Genomic DNA, 16,749 nt, shown 5'->3' on the forward strand with positions numbered 1-16,749 from the left:
GCAGAAATACATGTGCTGCGAGAAACATATTTATGATAATGTCAACTCTTTGCATATCAAAGAAAATCAGGAAAATAGGTTATTTTCCTGTTAGAGATCATTTACTGACCATGTAACATTACTTAAAAATTCTAGTAACAAGGTTTCCTGCCATCTTTTATAGGTAGAGAAGGAAAGTTGTATGGGGGGGTAAGTTTACATTCCAAAGTACTCAACTGGTATAAGAAAACAGGTTTAGGGTCTTATATGATCACAGAATCATTACCAGTCACACATTCTGTATGCCATATACAAGGACTTAAGTTTGTACAAACTAGTGTTTTTCCTGAACCAGTGTAACCAAAATTTTTTTTTTTAATTTTTATTTATTTATGATAGTCACAGAGAGAGAGAGAGAGGCAGAGACACAGGCAGAGGGAGAAGCAGGCTCCATGCACCGGGAGCCTGATGTGGGATTCGATCCCGGGTCTCCAGGATCGCGCCCTGGGCCAAAGGTAGGCGCCAAACCGCTGCACCACCCAGGGATCCCCAGTGTAACCAAAATTAAAATGTAGAAATTTTATGTACCAGATTGTCAGAAACTAGATACTACTTTTCATTTGTAACATTCTGAAATCCTCATTCTACCACAAGACAAAAATGAGGCAAACAAGGAAAACAAATTCTCGATCATTTTAATTTATAAAATAGATGACATGCTTTGTGAGTAGAACCAAAGGTAAAATCTTCAGTAGCTTATATTTTGTTCATGACAAGGCCAGTGTGTAAACACTACTTAATAACATAGTAAGTTTTCCCAAGAGCAGTAATAAATATTAAACTAAAAAGAGGTAACATGCACTCAACAACTCTCAAACAGATATTCATCAAAATGAGGTAAGTCTGTGTCATTTGCTAAAGAATTTAATGCTGAAGTGGAAAAAAACTCATCAAAAATATCAGTCTTCATGGAACTTTCCAAGTTCAATGCCCTAATGCAGACATTAGTTGTCAGTGAGTCTGGCTGAACTTCACACTGATTTTTCTTGGTGGGGCTACAGTAATTATGGTCCTGTTTCAGATGTGTGTTTTGGGGAATATTGTTTAATTCAGTAGACACTGGTGCTGGGACGTTGTCATCTCCCATTTCTAAGTATCTAAAGTCTGCCTCCCCATTTTCTGAGTGCTCTGTTGAGACAACAGTTGCAGGAGACAATAATTCTGCTAAAATTTCTTCATGACTTTGACTACTGTATGGAAATCTGGTGCACCCGGATTTATTGTCAGCAGTATCAATTTGATACTGTAGTTCTTTTAACAAGTCTTCTATTGATTCACAATTGTTTCGAGACCCACAATGGGACACATGTTCTAATTTTTCACTTGGAAGTGTTCCTTTTTTGGGGGAAGACATAAGAGCAGCTAATTTCTTCTTTTTTGCCTTAAGTTTTTTAAGAAGTTTTAGACGAAGTTTATGAATCTGACCCTCAACAGAGTCTTCATGGTTTGCTGAAGAAATACCATTTTCTTTTATATAAGAATCGTGACTGCGGTGAGCTCCGTATGAGGCATTTTCACATTTCTTCAAAACATCTGAATCAGCAATAACATTAGCAGCACATACATGAGAAGTCATGCTACCAGATGATGGACGGCTTGATAGAGAATTACTAACTGTAGGAGGTTTACTTGCACACCTATTAACTTTCCTAGAAGCCCGGTTAGCCTTTTGGTTTACGCCTTTTGTTTTAAAACCACCAAAATTACTTGCCCCCTTAACTGAAGGCTGCAAATCAGTTACAGTGTTTCTATTATGAGCTGAAACACAAGGTGGCATAAAAGAAGCACCCTTGCTTAATAAGCCTTTAACCCAACTTCCTACAAATGGTTTCTTCTGAGTTTCTTTCAGAGTTGGATTCTGTACTGGCTTCATTATCATGCTTTGAGAAAATGTTGCAGTTTCATTTTTCATCAAATTAGATACCTGAGTTGTAACAGGTTGTTCTGGTTTTAATTTCTCAGTTTTGGGTGAAAGAAATTGTTTTAATGGAGTGTCCTCTAGGGCAACCGTACCCTCAACTTCTATTGGCTTTATTCCATGTATAGGAGGATCAGTAGCATGAGTACTATTCACAGGTTTAGTAATTACGTCTTTTGTATTCATCTGTGCCAACTGCATGTTTGCATCTACAATTTGAGATGGAAAGCTTAAATCCATGACTTGGTCTTGAGTAAGCTTTTCAACACATGGAGCTGATAATAAAGAAGCCACTCGTGACTCTTGTGATTGTGAAGTATTTGTTTTGCAGACTCCTGCATTTTCTGCAACATGTTCATTTAGGAAATGTTCAGAGTTAATCTGTATTTCTTCAAGTGTCAAAGACAAAATATCACTGTCAACCAAATCTTCTGGACCTGAAAATAAATGATGTCCACAAGCTACAGCTTCACCCTGCGAGAGACTGCTAGGAGCAATTGCCACATCAGTGGGGAGAGTTCTTGAGGACGGCCCAGCAGTGGCAGTATCACCCACAGAACACGATGTTGGAGAGGCTGGTTTCTCATCACTGAAAGCAGGCTCATCATTACTCTTTTTAAGTGGAAGGCAGGCAGATGCTTTATCTGTCATTTGGGATGTTTTTCTTTCCCAAATAACAATATGTATCTCTGAACCAAGAACTTCAAATTTCTCACGTCTTTCAGAACGTAGGCCTTTTAGGTCATCACATTCAAGCCAACTTCCTAGGGGATGAGGAAGTAAATAAGGTTAGACATTCAAAACTCACCAGCTTAGGTTCACTTTCTTCTGGCTTAGGTTCACTTTTCAGCTATATCCCTGAATATCCAGCAAAGGAGAACATTAGAGAACATGGTCTTATCCTTACGTCACCATTTTTCTCTGCCAAAGGCTAAAGTCTTATTTGGCTAATAAAAGTTACAGACTGGGACACCTGGGTGGCTCAACAGTTGAGTGTCTGCCTTTGGCTCAGGGAGGGATCGAGTCCCACATCTGGCTCCCTGCATGGAGCCTGCTTCTCCCTCTGCCTGTGTCTCTGCCTTTCTCTCTGTCTTTCTCATGAATAAATAAGGTCTTTAAAAAAAAAATCACAGTATTATCACCCAATTTACCCAACAATATCAGAAAACTGATTAAGTTTTTCCTTTTACACGAATTTTCAAGATAAATGAAGCCTGTAACCTCAAGTACCAATATTTGCTTCAATTGTTAATTTAGTTCAATTCTTCTTTTCCTTTTTTTGGTTAGGAAAAAAACTAGAGGTTTTTAGGTGTTTGCTTATATTATTTCTGAGCTTCTATTTTCTCATTTGTCAAGTGAAAATGAAGTGATGGATGACAAGAGAAGAGGGGACCCTCCTTTACACACAAAAATCCCTCCAAGAAAACCATTCACTAAATTTTACGGATATATCACATGAACCTACTATTTTTAATTCTATACCCATTAAAGCTTTGAGACTTTTGTTTGCTTCCATCAGTGGTTTTCTACCACACATGCACATTAGAATTACTTGATTCATATTCAAGCTTAATCCCCAGAGATTGATCCAATGACACATAGGAGAGTCAGGACATTTTTAAAACGTAATCATGATTTTTACATGTTCTCACGGATGGAAACCATATAACCATCTAACCTACCTGAAGAGGATCTCAGATTCCCTAGAATGCAGCAAAAAACTAAAATAAGTTGTTTTTTTTAGTTTTATTTACATTATTGAGAATTATTTCCCCCCTAATTCTGAAGTAGGGGAAAACTTTAGGTGACAGTATTTCTAAAGTGAGTTTTACTTTGCTAAGTGCCTTTATAACCCATTATTGTGTCATTCACCCAAAACATCCCTAAGAGGAAAACACAAAATATGAAAAGTGTCTAAACAATAGAAAAGAGAAAAAAAATATCAGAGACCCCTTACCAACAGCCTGATATAACACTTTATGGGGCTAGTGATCTTGTTTAAGACAAAATGAACACTTTGAGAAAAATAAACTCAATATTAAACCATATTAGATAAGTGGAAAGAAAAACTTAGCTGTACTTACGAGCTGTACTTTTAACTTTCTATTGAAAAATTTATTTAAATAAAGACTTTATCGTGACTATAGCAAATTATGAATTTCAGATATTCTATTTTAGTGAGAGAAGACTACATAGTTTGTAATGTCTAATAGTCTTAGATATAGATGTTTACTTCACTTTAAAAAATTTTTTTTTCTTTTTAAGTAGGCTCCATGCCCAATGTGGCACTGAGATCAAAAGTCACATGTTCTACGTAGTGAGCCAGCCAGGCACCCAATAGATGTTGATTTTTACTTATATTACTAACAACTGCAAACTAAGCAAAATTTGTTTTTGTTCTTTCTCAATTAAAAACCTTCAGTATGATGTACTTTCTTTCTAAAAGAAGTACATGGTTACATATCTAAACAAATCAAAATTGCCACCATTCACTTTTCTATACTGAACATATATTACTCATGGAGTAAAAGCAAACATACTAAGTGGAAAAAAGTAAACTGTAAACCAACACTAGTCTGTGATCTTCTCCTCTGTCTAGAAAAGAAATATGCATATGCATGTTTATACCCATACATCTACAAAGCAAAGATAGGAGTGTTTCTAAACCAGTGACAGAGGAGACGGGGGGTGGGCAGAAGAAAAGGCAAGGGCAAGAAGTGAGACGGGAAAAGTGTCAAGGCAAAGTTTGCCTTAAAAAAAAATCTGGAGTTTAGATTTCATGTATTATACAAGAAAGGAGGTGTTTTGTTTTTTTTTTTTTTTAGGCTTTTATTTATTCATGAGACACAGAGAGAGAGAGGGGCAGAGACATAGGCAGAGGGAGAAGCACGCTCCCTGCGGGGAACCTGATGTGGGACTTGATCCCAGGACCCCAGGATCATGACCTGAGCCAAAAGCAGACACTAAACCACCGAGCCACCCAGGTGCCCCAAGAAAAAGGTTTAAATAAACACTTACCATCAGGATCTAAAACCCACGTTATAAAATGATTATTTGCTTGGTACTGAATTACAGAAGTTATTTGATAAAGACAGCCTTCAAAATGAAATGAATAGTGCTGCAAGTCATTACGTGGCAAGCCTTCCACAAAGTGCAACATGAATACAGGAGATACTCTGTGGGAGAGAAAGGCAAATGAAGTCAAACAAATGTAATGTCCTGTGCCTGTTATACAAAAGATGATCTGAAGCAAGGAAGTCACACATAATACTCCCAAGGCTAACTGCACTAATTTTTCTTGAGAACCTCCAGATGTGTGCCTTAATTAGAAATGGAGAACTCACTCTACAAAGTATGTAACAGTAAACCCTTCTCAGAATGGTATCAGTGACAGTTGGAAGCCATCATGCAATAAGGTTCTAACACAGACCATTAAACAAAAATTGCTCTGTAAGCTGCAATGCTGCTTTGGCTTAAAGAAGATCTCTCTGTAACATAACTACTCTATAAAATCACAGGGAAAAATCCAGACTTTTTAGACTTTTCTTGGACATCTAGTGCCCAAATGAATTACTTTTATTAGATAGATAATAGGTAATATGTGAAGCAAAGTAACAAACCTAAGACATTAAACATTTTAAAAACCTCAACATGCTAATAATTTGGCCTATTTCACTGTTATCTCAGGAAGCAGACAGGTCCATCAAAGTACAACTTTCACTTAGGAATTTTAATTTGTACCTAAATAGAGAAGAAAATACAACATACTAGTTGATTTACTAGAAACTTTAAGACATCCATCATTTCAAAAATACACTTTATGATTACAGTAACATGACAAACCAGAACATATAACCCAAAGATGTCCCTCAAATAACCAAATTTAACAAAGCTTTCAGGATTTAAGAAAGATGTCGAAAATATCTCTTTTCCTAATATTTAAACAACTATCAAACTTACTTAGCTTATCAAAGTTTATTCAGCTGAAATGAACTTCAATGTCCAAAATGCAGATTATTCAGTGACAAGGAATGAGTAAGTTATCTCTTGTCAATCATTCTGTTAGAGGAATAATCAAGTCTTCAAAATTTAAGTACCTATAAATAAAAAGTCCTGTAAAACTGTCTATAATGCTAACCCGTTTTTTTGTCATACCTATTTAATTGATCTAAGATACCACCAATTATAACATATACCACTAGCGAAGAAAACTGCCAACTAAACTCTATCATGCCATCAATTCTTAGATGTACTCCCATTTCAAATATGTTAACATGTAAAGAGTGTGCTTTTGAATCAATGACCCACAGTGAAATTAGAGATAGGTTCTCACAGCTGGACATGCAGGCTTAGGCACCTGCCTGACTCTATAAGTACTAATACTTAGTTCTCTTGGTCTCATATGATACCTTTTCAAGATATCTTCTGAGGCCAGTTACTAAAACATTCTTTTGTTGATTCCTAGACTATACAAACTCATAAATTTCCTGCCTTCTTTGTGTAAGTTAAACATGGAAAGTGTTAAATAGGCAACATTTCTTTCTTAATGGCATATTTTTAAAAAATGGAACTTATAAACGATGGCATCTTGGATTCAATAAAATAAAGCATATGCCCCCTCCTCCTTATCTAGTTCATTTTTTTTCGGGGTCCCCTAGACTCTATCTAGTGTCCCTTAAAAGTCACAGGTTCCTCCTACCCATAATTCCAGCTGATCTCATTTCCAGCCACTCAGCTGAGAGTAGAACTTACTCCTACCTTAGCAATAGATATTGTTCTCAGGCTGCTGCTTACCCATAATGCCAGTCATGTCAAAGATGATGCTCAGAGCTGAGAGGATCAAGTTAGGTACTGACTCAACCATAAAAAAATTGGATGGGACAGGTTAACAGAACTGGAAAGAGAGTCACAAGAGATTTCAAGCTAAGATCCATTTGTATTCACCTCCCTACTTGAGATTAAACTCCTCTTATAAGGATCTACTCTCAAGAAAAGAGAAAACAGAAAATAGGGAAAGCAGCACACAGGAACTGTGCTAACTGCCCTGCTACCCACAGACAGCAGGGAAACACCAAGTCCCTGTCCCACAAAGAACAGCCACAGTCTCATGTGAATAGCCAAGAGGACTAGTGTTTTATTTTTATCCTAACAAATGCAATGTAGTAATTCATATTTTAGAAAATGCAATTTTAACGATGTGAATATATGTATTTCTGAACCATAAAAATATAGGCTTTAGGTAAAAAAAAATCTGCAAATGTAATTTTGAAATCTCCTTAAATTTTAGATCTAATTACATCACTGAATGATTTCATATTTCATACTGACAGAAAAATGAAAAATATGAGTAAAATCAGACATAATTAATTAGAATTGGTTCATATTAATTGTAAACAAAATACTTCTTCAGAAGTATTCAACTCTTCAACACAGGTTTACAACTGTATTCTTTAGAAGTAAGTTCAAGGATCTCAGAAATAATATAGCATTTTTCTTGCCACACAATAAAGACAATAAAGACTTAAATTAAGAAACATAATTTTAGGGATCCCTGGGTGGCGCAGCGGTTTGGCGCCTGCCTTTGGCCCAGGGCGCGATCCTGGAGACCCGGGATCGAATCCCACATCAGGCTCCCGGTGCATGGAGCCTGCTTCTCCCTCTGCCTGTGTCTCTGCCTCTCTCTCTCTCTGTGACTATCATAAATAAATTTAAAAAAAAAAAAAAAAAAAAAAAAAGAAACATAATTTTAATTATTTTATGTATAAGTACTCCATCCAAACTTTCATGACACTTTAATACGGTCTATAAACACAGAAAAGAAACATCTAATTTCTCTTCCTACCCTCTCCTACCCTTTACAGTCGTTAAAAAAATAAATAAAAATCACTGTTAAAAACGAAGTTTACATAAATAAGCTTTTCAAATGACAATCCAGCATAGTGTATGACAAGACTCCTAGAAGTGGTCATGGCAGTAGTGAGGTTCATTTTAAGAGTTTGTGAAGTAAAATTAAATCAGGTTCTAAGTTGGTGCTCCACAACACCATACTCTGAATATAATTCCTAAATAATTTACTTAAAGTAGAAGATGTGAACTTGTTAGATCTCATTCACCTGATTTATCAATGGACTCTTTCTAATGGGAACATATTAGAAGTGCAGATTACCTGAGACAAAGTGTTCAGAGAACTTATACTACTATTAATTTTTAGAATGCTATAAGGTTAAATTATGCATAATATCATGATGGACCTAATTACTTTTAAGTTATCCTTAAAAACGATATTAAATTTGTTTCTAAATTCTATTAGATATCAACAAATCAAGAATATGAATTTCAAAGTAAAAAACTACAGAGGACTTTATAAAGACCTTGTCATTTAATATTTAAATGAATTTTACATACTAGCTCAATTACTTTTGAATATAGTAAAAGTCCAAACTATAAATTCTGCTTATAAATTAGAACTCTAAACACATTTCACATCGAAACACTTACACCTAACAGATACATTGCCAGATCAGAGCATGAATCTTTAATGTTAAATAAAGCAACATATCTGTATAATGAAAAATTTTATCTTGCAATGCGATCAATTAACAGACAAAACAAAATAGTAGTATAATTTTATCTTCAATGCTGGGGCTTGAGAAAGAGCAGATATAGCTGTTAGATGAAATCACATACACCAGGAAGCTCCAAACAACCCAACGGTCCAGTATAGGATGGCAGATACCCACATCTTGTTGCCCTTTTACTACCTTTTCATCAAGGACAAGGCTTAAACAAAAAAAGGCTCCTGTAACACTTCAATCTAAAAGTTTGAAACCCCAGACAGCCACGAAAGACTATGGACCTCAGGTTAAAGGTTCTCCTTTTCTTTTCCACTCAAATGCTATCAAATGATAGTGAATGACCAAAAAAAGGAGGGTAATAAACCAAAAGAAGGAAAAGGAGACATAAGCAAACAAGGAAACAAGTATTCTGAAGGCAAACAGCAAGCAGGAAAGCGGTCACTTAGCAGACTGGATGAAGTGATGACATGAGTGCTATGGAGTGGGCACAATGATGAAAAGAGCATATGTATACCCCACAGATCCCTTGAAAGACTCAATACTGATAGGTGACAAATGAAGAATGTGGGGTTAAGGCCCGGATATAAAAACTGGGATTGTGACAGAATGAGTGTGTAAAGAGCACTCCCATGCACTAGGCACGGAGAAGAATCAGTATAACCTTGAACACTGAAGCAGCAGCATAAAAAGTGGCAGAAGAACGGTTTCTAGAAAAAAAGAGGTGGGTGGGTGGGGAAGAGGATTCAAAAACTGTGAAATGCTTAATTGTTTGGAAAATTTATTGATGGGTGTGTGAAGAATTTGGAAAAAATTCACAATGCATAAACAATGCAAATGAAAACACAAAGAAATTAGTAATTCCAGGAAAAATTAAAAGTTACAAAAGAAATGAAACATAACCATGTATACTGCTTGGATAGAGATGGAATATATGTATATTTATAATAATAAGCAGTACTGATTTAACAAAAAATGTAATCCTATAGGAAAGAGGACAGGGAGGGGCTACAGAGATGGGGCCCAGGTGTTAGGTGTAAGGCCCCAGTCCTCCACTACTATAAAAGAAGACTATATAAAGGTGGAAGAAGACTGTATAAATGTGGAATGAGCACACTGTTCTGAATTGCCCAAGTAAATACTACCTTAAAGGTGTCAAGTGGATGCTTAAAGGAGAGGAGGTAGGAGACGCACTGCTCTTTTTTCCTTGAGTCTGGGCACTGTTTTAGTACAGACTGAAGGATTTCCTGTCACATCCTCCAAGAGCATCAGAAAAGGTAAGAAAAGGTTAATGTGCCTGGTTTTTCAGGACACCAAATTATACCTCCAAACATTTCTTTACTGCAGAGTCAGAGGTGAGGTGACTAAACATGAAGGTTACAAAGGATGTCTAAGTGTGTGTGAGTATATTAACAAAGAGAGACAGACAAACTGCCTATAATGGAACTGACCTCTGAGTTTAAAATATGGGGCTTCTGGTGGTAGTTTTGGAGCAAGTAATTCCAACCAGTGGTCCCACCAAGGACAAAAAGAAAAGCTGGCAAAATATAATAAAAACACATCTGCTCAAAGGCAGCAGAAAGCTTATAAGAAGATGAAGAATTAGCTTGGGTTCTGGGAGAAGATAGGAATTCAGACAGATGAGCCTGTGGTTCATCTTTGAGTCATCTTAGTTCTTGAAATTAGATTAAGGGAATCACAGAATTCTAGTGACTCCAGGCACTTGGCAGAGGAGAGAAAAACTGGAAGATTAATATCCTTAAAGGGAGAAAAAAGGTAAAGGAAAGAAAGGCACCAGTAGAACAGGGTCATACAATCACCCCAAGACAGGTCTTCATTGGTATTTTGTCTGGGACAGTTTGCTTAGTGGCCAGAATAACTATGTTATTTAACTCAAACTTCTGAAAAGTAGGTTATAGTCATTACTTTCAATTCTACACACTAAATCCACCTTCATTTTTGTTCTAAAAAGAGTAAGGCAATTTTAACTCACTTTTCCAATATCATTTTTCTTATCTGTGACTTATTGCTGCAATTGTTACATGGACCAAAATGGGCAGCATTAAGTGGGTGCCACTCAGGGATGACATTTGTAAAAGTGACCAGATTCTTCATATATCTGCCAAAAAAAGAGACAAACTTAAATTCATTTAAATTCATTTACATTAATTTAAATCAATGCCTAAATCTTGGTTTATAATATAATAAATATAATAAATTCATATGCCAATGTTCCTTCCAAACCATAGTAAAGCTCTCTGTGAAGACTCTTCACAATAATTATCTCTATTTTTTCAGCTGTAAGATAAAGAAAATGTTCAAAGCAGGGTTTCTCAAGAGCAATACCAATGACATTTTACACTGGGTAATTCTTTGCTGTGAGGCACTGGTCCTGTGCAGAGGATGTTTAGCATCATCCCTGGCCTCTACCTAGTAGATGCCATTAACTGCCTCCAATTGTGGCGGTTAATGGCATTAGCTCCAAACACTACCAAATGTCTCCTGAGATACAAAATAGTCTCTAGTTGAGAGCCACTGTTTCCAAAATTATTAAGAGCTCATTCCTTCCTTTTAAGATTCACAATCTGGCTATCCATATTGACAACTAAAAAGGCATTTACAAATATATAATCAGGAATACATACAACTTAATTTTCTTAATCTTTAAAAAATTAGAATACCAGTTGTAATTGTTTCACTGGTTACAGAAGTTTTAAAATTGCATTTTAGCCTAAATACTTGACAGCAACAGGCACCTAGAAAGATGGTATTTAAAGATGTACACTACATCTCAACTGGATTCCCTTTAATAAAAATACCTTTAAAAGAGCAATTAATTACCAAAAAGACACTAGCTTTTTTTCTATATAATAACAAACACTGATCAATCATAAGTGACATAACCACAGACTGCTACAAATATACCAGTTCTCAGGGAAGCTAATATTTTAAAAGCAAAGGGGCATAATGTTATCACTAAAATGGAATGACTAATTTATACCAAATTCTTGGTTCTCAGAGACGATGACTGAGTAAAGGCTCCTATTTTTTGATCTATAAACAGGAATTTGTCTCAGCAAATAAATGTTAATTGCACCACATGACAGCGAACATTTTTGAGCACTTACTACGTGCAAAGCAGGGTACTGTGCTGTGCTAAGCACTCATCTCCCAAACAACCCTAAGTGGCAGGTACTATTCTCTCCATTTTATAGACAAGCAAAGTGAAATATAGAGCGTATATCATTTGATGACAAATGATAGACCTGAGATTTGAATATAGGGAATCTGACTCCAAACACGTTTTTAACTGTCTCCAAAATATACTTTGTAAATAAAGTAAAATCTTAAACTGGGCCTAAAAACAGCAGCATAAAACCATGAGTTTGCTGGATATTCTCCCATCAGATTTAGTGGAAACAGATTTAAACTATGATATACTAAGATGTATTTAATGAAATGCCACTTCATTTTAGCTTTTCCTCTTTAACTGCTTTTAGAATAGAAGAATTAACAAACAAACAGCAGCAAACCCAATTGGCCAGTAGTTTCCTTCCCTTGAGCCCTCAGAGTTTTTTTTTATACACCTCCAAAATGCACTTAACATTTTGCATCTAAAAGATCAAAAATAATTACTAAGTCACTGACCTTCAATTACGTGTTTATCTGTTATCTCACTAACTTTGGCCAGGATACAGATTATTTTTCTGTTGAGTTCCTAGCACACAAAATATACTCAATGAAAAGCTGTCAAACAACTCAGATGTGGATTTTGAAAAAGCTGTAATTAAGCTGCTTTTAATCAACAAATTTGTTTATATTATTTAAAATCCAGGTGGTGATTAAGGAATATACAACAGTCAGCAGGAAAGTCTGAGGCCAGGAAACCTAAGCCTGAATTTTGTCACTTAGTAGTGTGTCACTTTGGGCCTTAGGTATATATTTAACCCCTTTTCAAGGTTCACATTTGTCTTTCCACATTTATCAGATGAGGAAAAGATCAATGATATGATATGAATCAGTGACACAAGACCAGGAAATACTCGTTCTTATACTCATAAAAAATTATTTAAGTCCTAGGTATGAGTGAAATGCTTATTCTTACTCTCTTCTAGTCATTTTGAGCTAAGTGGTAAAAAGTTTTCTGGTTCTGTTACCTGCATACCAAAAATAATCTCAATTTAGATAGTATCTAAGCAATAGTTTCCACTTACATTTTTATGTAATAATTTTAAGAAGTTCTAAATTTTCTAATTTGCTAGTAGGTAAGAAAAGAGGAAAGGACTGAAATAATTATCTCTATTATAGTAATTTAAATAAATGACCAATAGAATCAGTTTGGTAATCTTTTTAACTGCCAGCCAGCAACTTTCTCTGTGCAATGAAAACTTTCTCTGACTCCTCTTCCAAAACATACTCTCCTTATTATATGGTCAGTGTATGGAAACAAAAGAAATCCACTGCCGCTTTCTTCTCACACGGTTCTTCCCAAGTCCCAATCTCAGAGCATTAATGACTGTGTGTCAATCACGATCCCTCTAATCCTCACCTAAAGGCATGAGAGAAGGAGAAAGTAGGCTGAGACAGCTCACATGCAAGAGGATTCTGCTGGTGGCTGGTCTCATGGAGGACTAGGAGAGCCAAAGTAACCTCTCAGGACTATTGCCAGATTCTGGAAGCCTAAAATCAGTTTCTACCATGATAAAAATGTAACCAAACAAAAACCCTAGTTGCTAACAGAGAAATAAAACCTATCATTTCAAAGAATTCTAAGAAGTATTCTAACTCAGCAGGGAATCTAGAGGGGGAGCTGTGAGAGGAATGTACTACTCTTCCCATTTGTCCCCCCTTCCACTGCAAAACTTAAGAAAAAACTCTTACTAATTAGTAATCTAGGCAAACCATGGTTTTTTTATTCTTCCAGTTTAAAGAAGCAAGTAAACTGTAGTTTCTGGGCATCAAATTTTTCCTTTTAATCTTAATGGTGAGGAGACTTCAAGATACGGAAGGAATTTTACGGAGCGCAGAAGGAACCACGGTGAGAGCAGTGCTATGAATGGAAGCGAGTTTTATTCAAATTTTATTACTTGGAACCATTTTTAATAAAATATGTCCATTTAAAAAAAGAGAGAAAGACTAACCTATTTTGATACTTGTGTCCACATTGTGAACAATCAAAATTCCATGAGAAAGAATACATGAAGAGCTTTTCAATGAGGGGTTCCATTTTTAAGAGCAGGGGAAGTGCAAACACGGGACTTTCCATATCACCTTTAAAAAGAAAGGGAAAATTATTGCTCATAATTAACTCAAAGAAGTAAAACAAAATTATTAACTTATCTTTTCTCACTATATTCACAGTACAAATATATGCAAAAATATATGACAGAGTAAGTTATGCACAGTTGGGCAAGGGGGAGTTTTTAAGAAAAAAAAGTTTTTTAAGAGAGAGCACAGGCACATGGAGGAGAAGGGCAGAGGGAAGAGAGAGAGAGAATCTCAAGTAGACTCCCACTGAGCATGGAGCCTGACGCAGGACTCAATCTCATGACCCTGAGGATGACATGAGCTGAAATCAAGAATCATACACTTAACTGACTGAGCCACTCAAGACAGAAAAGACCTAAAAAAATCTCCTCAGATCTATTTTAAAGTTTTTCTCCGGGAAAAAAAAAAAAAAAAAAATCCTCACAGCTTGAACAGCCCTAGAGTATAAGACAAAATTGTAATATAGGATTATAAAAACAAAATAAAAATATACAAACAGTTCACAACAAATACTAAAAACAATATATCTATCCAGTTTAACACTGCAGAATAGTGTCAGAGTGGACAAAACCATTAAAAAACCATTTCTAGGGACGCCTGGGTAGCTCAGCAGTTGAACGTCTTTCAGCTCAGGGCGTGATCCTGGAGTTCCAGGATCGAATCCACATCGGGTTCCCTGCATGGAGCCTGCTTCTCCCTCTGCCTGTGTCTCTGCCCCCCTCTCTCTGTCTCTCATGAATAAATAAATAAAATCTTAAAAAAAAAAAAAAGCCATTTCTAGTCCAACTCTCTTGTTCTGCATGTGGAGAGAACATGATACACAGGGTTAAAGGGCCTGCTTCAAATCACCCCACTGCTCATCTACCACTCTTCCTAAAATCTTTTAGGCTCATCTTTTAATAATTGAAATTAGGGGCATCTGGGTGGTTCAGCTGGTTGAGCATCAGCTCTTGATTTTGACTGTTGTGATCTCAGGCTATGAGACAGAGCCTCATGTAGGGCACTCTGAGTCTGCTTGAGAGTCTCTTTCTCTGCCCCTCTCCCTGCTCTCTAATAAATAACTTTCTCTCTCTAAAAAAAAATAAATAAAGTTCAATGACTTTAAGACTAGAGAAGATCTGAATTCTGGTGTCATTAAAACAAAAACTGAACCGTGAATCAATCCAGTCTTCCAGTTTTGAGATCAACAGACATTTTTTTATTTTTTTAAAGATTTTATTTTTATTTATTCATGACAGACACGGGGGTGGGGGTGGTTGCAGACACAGGCAGAGGGAGAAGCAGGCTCCATGCAGGGAGCCCGACGTGGGACTCGATCTCGGATCTCCAGGATCACGCCCTGGGCCAAAGGCAGGTGCTCAACCGCTGAGCCACCCAGGGATCCCTCAACAGGCATTTTAAATAGGATTTACATTCTACTCTTGTTTTCCAATTTATTTCTCACCTTCCTGTCCCCAGGGGAGCTTAGCTGCCACTCTACTGATTCAACCCTAGAAAGAATCAGAGTCCTTCCCTCCGCTGCCTCCCCTGGGACACTATCACTTCCATGGTCCAGCTCTCCCCCTAGCCTGGAGTGACAGTAGCCTGGAACATGGCCAGGAGGAGTCACCTTGGCAGGACTCAACAACAGAGCAGGAGGTGTTACTGCCTAAGCATGCTCTATAAATACCAATAGTTATTTTAACAATCACCTTTGTAGCGACTCTTCCACCACTACTTTTGTACAAAAATAAAAATCAAAATATTTTTTATAAATAGAAATAAATACAAATCAGTCTCCTAAACAGGAACACACACAGTAACAGCACACGCAAACTATTAAAACAGCACTTAATATAGCAGGAGTTTGTAATAGTTACTAGCATTTAAATCTTACCCTAAATATGAATTGAAAAGTAAATAATCTACTTCATAATGACAACATAGAATCTTCAGGTCTAAAAATACATATAATTCTCAGTGAATCAAAATATGAAAGAAAAAATATAATAAAAGAGCTCAGAACAGTGTTAAGTTATATGCCTACAGATTTTAAGGAATTTATCTAGCTCCTAAATGGATCCTAATTATTTTTCCTTTGTTTACAAATTTTATGGGTATTAAGCATAAAGCATCCACTAGAGAACATATAATACCAATTAATTCCAATTTTTATAACCTCCTGCTGCAATTAGTTAAGTGGTTTCTTTGCCTACAGTATCTTCATCCCAATGCCTACCCAACTACTAGTTTGCATATTTCCCTAAAATACCATCATTTGCCATGATACAAATCTTTCAGTGACTCTCTGCTGTCAAGTTTTCCCTTCTGGTAATTGCTCACTAACGTTTTCTGGCCAATTTTCTATCAATTTTCTTTTTTTAAAGCAATGCACAGAATTCTTTACAAGATAGCCAGGATTTATCTCCTTGTTCTATCTTTACCCAAAGGTTTCAAACTTCAATGTGATCATATCTACCGCTATTTTATGTAACTTATTTAAGAAACGCTTCTCCACTAAGTGGTATAATATTCACCCATATTTTTTCCCTAAGTTCTATAATTCTGCTTTTCCATGTTTATGTCTTTAAATAGGCTGAAGTTTCTTCTGATTACAGTGTCAAGTAGGGATCTAATTTCCCCCTTGTCAGGAACCAACTGTCCCAGCACCATTTACTAGACAGCTTTTCCTTTCCCCACTTAACTGCATCACCACCTCTGTCACATGATATGAGGTAATAAGCAAAAGGAGAGGGTTTACATCTGTACTCTATTCTGTTCTACAGTCTGTATATCCCTACACTGGCATACATATCTCAAAAACTAAATTACTCTTTAAAATTACATAAATAAGCACAAATCACAACAGTATATTTTTCCTTTAAAAAAATTAGACATTAGAAAGAAAAAACTAAATTGAAGAGAGCAGTTGCCTTTGTGGGGAGGTAAGGAAGAACTGAATGGGAAAAAGTA

At 36.2% G+C, this 16,749-nt stretch overlaps 1 protein-coding gene across 7 annotated transcripts in view; it reads right to left on the reverse strand.

Annotated features, from left to right (window-relative positions):
- Positions 1–658: 658 nt before the first annotated feature.
- USPL1 (ubiquitin specific peptidase like 1) overlaps positions 659–16,749 on the reverse strand; it is a 33,584-nt gene continuing 17,493 nt past the window's right edge. For all 7 annotated transcript variants that reach the window (XM_072795578.1, XM_072795577.1, XM_072795574.1 and 4 more), the window contains 4 exons: positions 13,671–13,800; positions 10,523–10,648; positions 4,976–5,133; positions 659–2,721 (listed from right to left, as the gene is read on the reverse strand). In XM_072795578.1, the coding sequence (XP_072651679.1) occupies positions 842–2,721; positions 4,976–5,133; positions 10,523–10,648; positions 13,671–13,800 (2,294 nt within the window). In that variant the 3' untranslated portion in view covers positions 659–841. The remainder of the gene's footprint in view (positions 2,722–4,975; positions 5,134–10,522; positions 10,649–13,670; positions 13,801–16,749) is intronic.

Source organism: Canis lupus, chromosome 24 (assembly GCF_048164855.1).
Source record: "Canis lupus baileyi chromosome 24, mCanLup2.hap1, whole genome shotgun sequence".
NCBI classification, from domain to species: domain Eukaryota; kingdom Metazoa; phylum Chordata; class Mammalia; order Carnivora; family Canidae; genus Canis; species Canis lupus.